This window comes from Phoenix dactylifera, chromosome 3, assembly GCF_009389715.1.
Source record: "Phoenix dactylifera cultivar Barhee BC4 chromosome 3, palm_55x_up_171113_PBpolish2nd_filt_p, whole genome shotgun sequence".
NCBI classification, from domain to species: Eukaryota; Viridiplantae; Streptophyta; class Magnoliopsida; order Arecales; family Arecaceae; genus Phoenix; species Phoenix dactylifera.
This window is the reverse complement of record NC_052394.1, coordinates 20,392,915-20,402,228: the sequence shown is the minus strand read 5'-3', so window position 1 is coordinate 20,402,228 and position 9,314 is coordinate 20,392,915. Positions and strand designations below refer to the sequence as shown.

The 9,314-nt window shown below is 41.8% G+C and overlaps 1 protein-coding gene across 3 annotated transcripts; it reads left to right on the top strand.

The window, feature by feature from the left end:
- Positions 1 to 268: 268 nt before the first annotated feature.
- On the top strand, positions 269 to 9,045 carry LOC103714367 (protein DETOXIFICATION 44, chloroplastic). 3 transcript variants are annotated; one of them, XM_008801580.3, is made up of 13 exons: positions 271 to 612; positions 707 to 816; positions 1,044 to 1,202; positions 1,293 to 1,462; positions 2,337 to 2,472; positions 6,465 to 6,561; positions 6,696 to 6,796; positions 7,247 to 7,410; positions 7,523 to 7,594; positions 7,723 to 7,839; positions 7,926 to 8,021; positions 8,109 to 8,230; positions 8,306 to 9,045. In XM_008801580.3, the coding sequence occupies exons 1-13, from the start codon at positions 299 to 301 to the stop codon at positions 8,373 to 8,375; spliced, it is 1,728 nt and encodes a 575-aa protein (XP_008799802.2). In that variant the 5' UTR covers positions 271 to 298; the 3' UTR covers positions 8,376 to 9,045. The 3 variants fall into 3 exon arrangements, 2 of the variants coding, with proteins under 2 accessions (XP_038980865.1, XP_008799802.2); XR_003387037.2 differs by lacking the exon at positions 8,306 to 9,045 and having other exon boundaries at positions 269 to 612; positions 7,723 to 7,844; XM_039124937.1 differs by lacking the exon at positions 6,696 to 6,796 and having other exon boundaries at positions 270 to 612; positions 7,266 to 7,410.
- Positions 9,046 to 9,314: the final 269 nt, after the last annotated feature.

Here is a 9,314-nt window from a genome sequence, read left to right as displayed (position 1 = left end):
CTTTTCTCCAAATTAGAGGATTAATTTGATTTAGGATGCAAAGGACCTGCTTGTACATGGTGTAGCAGTCAGTTTGGTCAGGATAATCCACATATGCCAAGATTCCATTTCTAAAGCTTTAGCCACCCACTCGGACTCAACTCGGATCAGTTGAACTCAAATCAACACAAGCCCACAACGGCAGCACCAAGTCACAATGGCACACATATAGGGGAGAGGTAAGAACACTGGTGGGTAACCGTATCCCAGCAACTTCTTTCCAAATAATCTCCGTCGAGTCCTTGGATAGGAGGAGAGGATGAAAAGCTTATGGTTGCAGAATGCCGGCAACCAACGGACCGAGTTCTTTCCCATCCCCCACGCAGCCATGGCGGGAACCGGTCTCTTCCTCCGCCCGCTCATCACTTCCCTCCGCCCGACAACGTCAAACTTCCCGCCACCCAGGCGCAACCCCATCCCTTCCCGCCTCCGCTTCCAAAAGCCGCCGAGATTTGCCTCCTCGGACGAACAAACGCCGACCTCCCACACCCAGCCCAAATTCAAGCCTCCAATCCGAAACCCCATCGGTGCATCACTCCTCTCGTCAATCCCACGCTTTCTCGATCGTATTAGGTAATCCAATTTTGTTTGGAAAAGGGTTGAAGTTCTTGAACTTTGATATCTTTTGATGCTAGGGAGTCTTCTATGTTACATTTGAGATTGTTAGGGGTGATCAAATTGGCTTGGAGATAGCGAGTGTTGCGTTGCCGGTGGTACTGGCTCTCGCCGCTGATCCCATTGCATCGCTTGTCGACACCGCCTTCGTAGGCCATCTGGGTAAGTAATTCGGGACTTCAAATGGTTCGGAAACTTCAGAGTGCTGAATACAATAACGCTTACACTCTCCAATACAATTCATTGCTAGGTGCTTTAGAATAGTAGTCTCAAATATGATAAATTTCTATGCTGGTGTGATGTAAAATGGGGTTTTGTTTTCCTAGCATGTACTCAATCCAAGATTGGGGCTGTGTTTATTGTATTAACTCGCTTCAATTTTTCATCAGGATCCGTTGAGTTGGCAGCAGTGGGTGTCTCGGTTTCGGTATTCAATCTGGTTTCCAAATTGTTTAACATACCCTTGCTTAATGTTACTACATCTTTTGTTGCCGAACAGCAGGCATTGGACAGTAGCATGCAGAACGATGCAAATAGTGTTGAAACAAGTATATGAATTTAGTTTAGGTCTTTCAATAGTGTTTGTCACCTTTTGCATTTGATCACAAGTATTATAATTGAACTAAATTTGTTTATAGGGGACAAAGTTCTGGGGTTGAAATTGAAGGGCAGGGGTGATTCAGATGGCAGGAAATTTCTTCCAGCAGTGTCAACATCATTGGCTTTGGCTGCTGGTATTGGACTTGCAGAAGCGATAGGATTATTCTTGGGCTCAGGGCTCCTGATAAATACCATGGGTATACCTGTTGTATGTCAAAATATGCTCATCATACATGAAATTTTACTCGTAGCTTTCATTCTTATTATTGGGTTGAACTTAGCTAGGCATGCTTTATCAGAAGAATTATATTTTCAATTTATTTGTTTGTTGTTGATGTCACATTGTCCTGCTTCCAATGGTTAATTTAAAGCCAAGGTGGTCAACTGTGTAGTAAATCCTTATATGACCTGTTTGATGGTTTCTTGTCCTACTTTTCAACACTCAGAAACACGATGAATGCTGAAGAATGCGCTTAATTCTTGAGTTGCTCCGCTTCTAATAACTCAGAGCTATTTGTCATTGCCATTTCCTTTACATGTTCAGGGCCCATAATTACTGTTGCTTGCTCTTTTTTTTAGCAACACCCAAGATACTCTTGCTCTTAATGTTTATCATCTCTTACAGTTAAGATCATATAATAATAATATCCATTGTGTGATAGCTAGCATCTTCATGGTGTTATTTTTTTACTTTAGATACATCTTAAACTTTTTGGTCAATTGCAATATTTGGCACCTGAAATCTAAAATCTCATGATGTTCAAGTTGGTAGAAGAGTCATTGAACTGAGATTTTTTTTAGGTGTTGAAATATTATCTCCACTTTCCCTTGCCTAGCTTTAAGAGTTCAAGGGAAAGCTTCTTTCCCATAGATAGGGAATAGAATATATTGTTTTCCAGTTATACTTGTTCCCTTTAGATAGGAAAATTAAACCAGACAGGTAGGGTAAGGTCTTAAGGGTCTATATGTTTATGCTCATGATTTTCTAACTAAATAATATTTAATGCTACTTTTTATGATCATAGTTTTATAGATACTAAAAAGTTTGTTCAGAAGATAACACATGTTTATGATCTATACAGGACTCACCAATGCACATACCAGCTGAGCAGTTTCTTACTCTAAGAGCATATGGTGCTCCACCTATGGTAATAGCACTTGCAGCGCAAGGCACGTTTCGTGGATTTATGGATACAAAGACACCATTATATGCTGTAGGTAAGTATTTTTGTAGTGTCAGAGATTAGTTTTAGAAAGTAAACCTTGTGATGGAATAATTCAAAATTGTATTGCACATTCTTTTGCATGGGAACATAACTTAGTACAAGTAATATGAATGGAATGCTCAAAATCCTGAGTTTCTGTTATTGCATTTTTGGATCCAGAAGGTTAATATTTATATGAACTGTGCACACAATAACTCAAGCTGAATTTGACAAAATGCTAGGTGAATTCTTTAGAGTATTAGAAATGATTCGTTAGTCATTGATGTGTACTTATTGGCCATTTATGTCTTCATTTGGTGCTTGGATTATCTTTCCTCTAGTTAACCACTCTTTTAACTGATTATCTACTCTTTAAGTGAATGGAACCATATTTTTTGAAGGATTGAATGAAACAATATGTATATTGCTAGGGGGCATATTCTTGCGTTGCTATATCCAAACACAGTTTATGGTATTTGCAAACAATTCTTTGCATGTTTAGTTTCTTCTCCACATCATGGAGGGTAGATGGCCTAGCTAAAGGCCCAGCCTGGCCTGATTGAGATAAGGACAATGAGTTATGAGCCCTCACCTGTCACGCCCCGAACCCATCATCCGGGTCCGGCACGTGACCGGCCGCATGAGCCCTAGAGCAGTGCCCTAAAGATCATGTAAGGCCTAAAATAAACAACAATTCAATAAATCCACAACTAATTAATTAATTCAAATTGACAAATCCGACATGTCCAAATAAACAATCGGTTCAGTTACAAGATTTTCAAATGTTCATCAATAAAAGATAAGCTGCTTCTAACTATCTAGCAGTCAGACTCCATGCTGATCTCATTTCTCGTCCCACCCGATGAACTCTACAAATCCAGTGCCTCTGAAAAAAAAGTAAGAGTAGTATGAGCTTTTCCAGCCCAGTAAGAATCCCAACAGCCACACAGTAATAATAATAAAATGATCAAAACATCAAAATAATATCATTTCATTATTTCAAAGGCTCAACAAACAGCAAATATGTGTAACCATTTCATACACATAAATCCTTTTTCACATTATGTGATCATAAATCCTTTTTCACATTATGTGATCAATTCCCGTATTACTCTGATTCCCAAGTTTTCAGACTTTTCACTTCTGGCTTTGGACTAACCAAGTTCATGACCCAGTCCAAGACTGCACAAATCCCACGCATAAGCTCGTGGCAGCTATCCCACGCGTAAGCCCGTGGAGGCTATCCTACGCATAAGCTCGTAGAGGCTATCCCACATGTAAGCCCGTGGAGGCTATCCTACGCATAAGCTCGTATAGGCTATCCCACGTATAAGCTCGTGCAGCTATCCTACGCATAAGCTCGTAGAGGCTATCTCATGACAAGGTTAGTCCAACCCATTTTACATGTTTAGTTTTATATGTTTAATCACATTTCAATCACGTCACATATTTTCATAATTTCTCAAAAATATGTTATTCCTTCCCAATTTAATTATTCCTATACTTTCATAATAAACAAAATGCACACCTCATAGTGTCATACAAGCTCAAAAATTAATAGCAACATACTGATAAAATATATCCAACGATAAATCCAATATATGCATAAATAAAAGTGCTCAGATGTAGGGATTCTTACAGAAATTGTAGAATGATACAAGCACAGATCCGAATCACAACCTACGCGCTGGGGTGCTGAGTCCCCTGATCAAAACTCCTGGCACCGCTGACTTTTCCCCTACAACATCAATTATATTTCACAGACTAAATTATTCAATATTTAAATATTCTAAAATATAATTCACATCTACTATGGGGTCCATCACCAGGTCCCCAAATATCTCAATCCCTCAAATCTAGGGCAGTCGGAGTGGCTTGACTCCCATCCTGTACCACCGATCTATGTCGTCGCCAGCCGTGGCCGCTGCCACGCCGGCGATGATGGCCGGTCCCGGTGAAGAGACCAAAAGGAAGGAATGATCCCTCTCTCTTCATGGTTGGGAATACATCTTCCTCCCTCCAATCCTTTTTGATCCAAGGGCAACAACCGTGGTGGCTGTGCCCTCGCCTTCCCCAACCCGACAACACCACTGGCCGAACCATCGCTGGCCGTCTCTGCTGCAGCCGCCGGCGATGGTGGCCGGCCAAAAGAAAGAGAGAAGAGGAGGTCCCTCTTCTTCTTCTTTCCCCAACACCCGAAAGGGTCCCCCCCCCCTCTTCTTCTTCTTTCCATCATCAGCCGAAGGCCCTTCTCATGGTGGCTCGGCCTCTTCCCCCCCCCCACCCGACGGCAACCCAAGCAGCCTCCCCCCCCCCGACCGCCGTCATCGCCACCGGTGGCCAACCCACGCGAGAGGAAGAGGAGGAAGGGATGGGATCACGAGGAAGAAGACCTCGGATCCACCATCCCCCATCACCAACCAAAGCCCTAGAACCTTACTTCGACCTCCCACAGTCCCGATTCAACCCCCAATGCCATTGATCCCGGCCAACCCGGCGGCCGGCGGTGGCGAAATCCGGAGGAGAGAGGCCGAAACAGGGTACCCCCTGTTGCGGACCCTTCTCCGGCGATTTCACCAGCCAAAACCCAATTTTACATAGCCCTACCCCTAGCAAAGGAAGCACAAGGGAAGAAGCCATGCTTACCTTGGTCCGACGGGGTGTTCCGGCGATCTTTCCGGCAAGAAATCGGAGGAAGCGAGCTTGGATCAAACTCCTCTCTTCTTTCGATTTGTGGATGGTCTTCACCGAAGGAAAGGAGGCTTTGGAGCAAGGTTCGCCGTACCGGTACCGAACCCCGTACCGGTGCCGCACCCGTATAGGCGTACCGAGTGTCGGTACGGTACCGTACGCTCGGTACCGACCGTACCGACATTGGTGTACCGATACCGGTACCCATCGGTACGGGTACGGTACGCTCGGTACCGACCGGTACAGCGAACCTTGCTTTGGAGCTTTCCCCATGGCCGGCCGGATCTCGGCACTCGGTCTCCTCTCCGGTGTTTGGTCCCCTTTGGCGATCAACCCTAGCGCCGCCGCCGCTCTCTCTCCCGTGCCCCTCTCGACCACAATTGTGCCTAGGGCACGATCGTAAATGGGCCCGGTCTTTTCGGGCCGGCCCGTCACCCCTTTTTTTTTTTTTTGGGTTTTACATCACCAGTGGGACAAATATACGCCTGTACACTGATAGGTTTGTTTCTGTCATCATACTACCCTCCATAAATCACTGCCCGTTCCCTTTAGTTGCCTAGAGATCCTCATTTCAGCCTTCATTGCTCTGCATTCTTGTGCTATGCCTGATTTGCCAGTTTGGTTACTTGCCAATAGACTTCCCAGGCTAGCCTTTAAACTTGCCAGAAATCAACTATTAGCTTATTTTACCACCAGTAGTGACAGCCTATGTGTTCATTTCCCTATTTAATTTTAAATTTTATGCAATTGTTCAGTCTGCAGCTTAAGACTTTGCAAGGCAGTGGCAGAGGCTAGACCGCCTTGCAAACTTTGCAGCTAGTATTCTAGAATCAGCACCGTGTCCCATTCTTGTTCATAAATTCTCATACTTTTGTTGCAGGTCTACCTTTCTTTGCCTCTCCATTTCCAATCCAATTATAGTCCTTATGTTATTGCTAGTATTTTGTAGAATTGTCTGATATTGTGCATACCAAGAAGTATCACATATACAGAAGCACCTAAGTGAGATGTCTTGCATATAGGGAGTTAATTCAACTTGATTGGAATGACAGGCTGTACATCCAATTCTTTCCCACTTCCTATTTTTCTCTTCTTTCTTTTTACTTCTTTCATCTTCATCGTTTTAATTTTCATCCAAAAAATGGACACCTAGTACAATTTAAATTTCATATAATTGAGTTATTATATTAATTACTTATCAGCTTCACATCATGACAGCATGGGTTGGCACCTGATGTATGTCTGTGAAATGGTCTGTGATAGACTTCTTACCTCCTTCAAATGTGCATAATGTAACGATATCTCAAAATGCAGGAGCTGGCAACTTACTGAATGCTCTATTGGATCCCATATTGATATTTATCTTTGGTCTCGGCGTGGGTGGTGCTGCAATAGCTACTGTTATTTCTGAGTATGTCTACCACCGTTGTAGGAATAGTGTGAAAGCAACATATTTTTAATACTTTGATGCTTCATACAATAAAAGCTTCTCCTTCTGACTCAGTTGTTAATAACTAATGTTCTTGATCTCATCCATCTTACTAGGTACTTGATAGCTTTTATTCTTCTTTGGAAGCTCAATGCAAAAGTAGTACTTCTATCTCCTGATATTTTCAGGGGTGGATTTGTTCGTTATTTGAAATCTGGTAGGTTATAATATTTGTTTTTAAAATTTTTAACTGAGTAAATCAATAAATCCTGAATAACTCTGCATGCTCGCTTTGATGGCAAAGATGTCTTGACACATAAATTTGCAGACAAATCTTATTTGTGCAAATTATGTAGATGGAAAAATCTCAGATTTAAAGAAATCATGTCCTTAGGAATTGTTTCAGTGAGACCCTAAGAAAATAAAAGGAACATGCTTTTGATGGATGTATATGCAAATCCACAGAAAAATCTTATAGCCAACATGTTCATTGAATAACTTCAGTTTTCAAAGAGATGCTCGTGATAGCTGGGACATAAACATAAGCATGCACCTGCAAAATCGATGTTCATCCCCAGTTTTACTTTGTCACATAAGCATGCACGTCCACATTCTGCACTATCCTTGTTCACTGGAAAGCTTTGTCAGTAATTCTATACTGATGCAGGTGGTCTCTTAATTAGCAGAACTATTGCGTCTCTCTTTACTATGACACTGGCAACATCCTTGGCTGCAAGGGAAGGGCCAATTCCTATGGCTGGTCACCAGATTTGCTTGCAAGTATGGTTGGCAGTCTCCCTGCTTAATGATGCTTTAGCGCTTGCCGGTCAGGTTTGTTATTTCATAACCTTATATGCAGTTTTGCATCATTTACATCTTGACAATTACATTATCTTAATGTCTGGGTAAATTTGACTTCTATAACTGGACAGTTCTTTCACAGGCTTTACTTGCACGTGAATTCTCCCAGAGGAATTATGAACAAGCCCGTGTTATAATATACAGGGTTCTACAGGCTAGTAACATGCCTTAAGTCAATTCCATCATCGTGCAATTTATATTCAATTTATATTAAACTGGGTTCACCCTTTTCTTTCCTTTGACATGCTGTTGGTCTTCTCAATACTGCTGAATTTCAATCAGATTGGGGCCACAACTGGAATAGCACTGGCTATCATATTGTTCTTTGGGTTTGGGCATTTTTCGTATTTATTTACCACTGATTCAGCTGTTCTGGACGTTGCTAGATCTGGAGTCTTGGTAAGGTTGATATTGCACGCTATTTATCATGTTTTATATGAAACTGGAATCTGAATCTCCATTCTTAAGAATGAGAGTATTTGCAGTTTGTCGCTGTATCGCAGCCAGTCAATGCCCTTGCTTTTGTAATTGATGGGCTCTATTATGGTGTCTCAGACTTTGCATATGCTGCATACTCGATGGTGTGGATCTCTGTTTTTGCTAGGTTCTTCATATTGCAATATGCTTTCTCATAAGCTTATAACTAGTTATATTATAACTTTGCACAGGTGCTGGTGGGATTGGTCTCATCAATATTTCTGTTGGTTGCTGCTCACATGTTTGGTCTCGCTGGAGTCTGGACAGGGTTGTTTCTTTTCATGAGCTTGCGAACAGCTGCTGGATTTTGGAGGTAGAAACTAACTCCCAGTTTCAGAAATCAAAGTATTATTATTATGGGTTACACTACTGATATTTGCCATTCCAGGTTAGGAACCAAAACTGGACCATGGAAAATGGTCTGGTCTGAGATGGAGACACAGATAATGGAAAAATGATGATTATGAAAGAAATCGCACAAGAGCCTTTTTTTCTAGACCATTAGCTGGCCTTATGAGTTTTAACAGCAGTTTGTTATGTCAAGTTTAGAAACAATTCATTGGCAACAAAGTTAAACGAGTGAAAGAAATCAATGGGGATGAGAAGGGTAAACAAGCGAGGATTAACAACAGGTAAGTCAATGAAACAATTTTCATGCTCGGGGATTTGGATGGACAGCAGGCAACATAGCTGCAAGGCTGGATGCATAGCTTTGATAGTCACATATTCACCGATGCTGATGAACGGCAGAGCATGGCAGAGTACTGATTCTAACTGAATATGGCAAGCATCCTTTTCAGAGGTCTACACTAGATGTATTGCAGCAATGCTTCTTCCATTGGCCAGCCATTCGTGGCATTACCTGTAAATCAGAATCAAGCTTCGATGCTGTTAAAGGTTATTTATTATATATCCATATAAATTTGTTTTGTGCATATGATCCTGTAGGTGAATATGAATTGGTTGAACTTACTCATGGGGTAACCTAGCCCACAGCATAGTTTGAGTGGAGATGCAAGGCAGGAGAGTTTGAAGACAAAACTGATGCCTGTATCATAGTATCTTTTCCATGATTTATCTGCTGAAAAAAGATAAACTAATAGCAGGTGTAGCATGCCTTTTATTCTATACTACTGTTCTGTTTAAAGATTTTCTTGTATCTGAGTGGAGATAAGATGATGAAATTATATCGCATATGAAGAAATTATATTTTACGCCATATCACTACAGGAATAATTGGAGACAAGATGAGGGGGCGACAATCTGAGATGAGTTATTGGATAAATGGTGTCCATAGAAACAAGAAATCTGATTGGCATGGTGCATTGCTGGTGTGGTGTGCTCGGGTATAATTTCTCTAGGGGAAGATGGAGATAAGGGGCTTCTCCTCTCTCTGT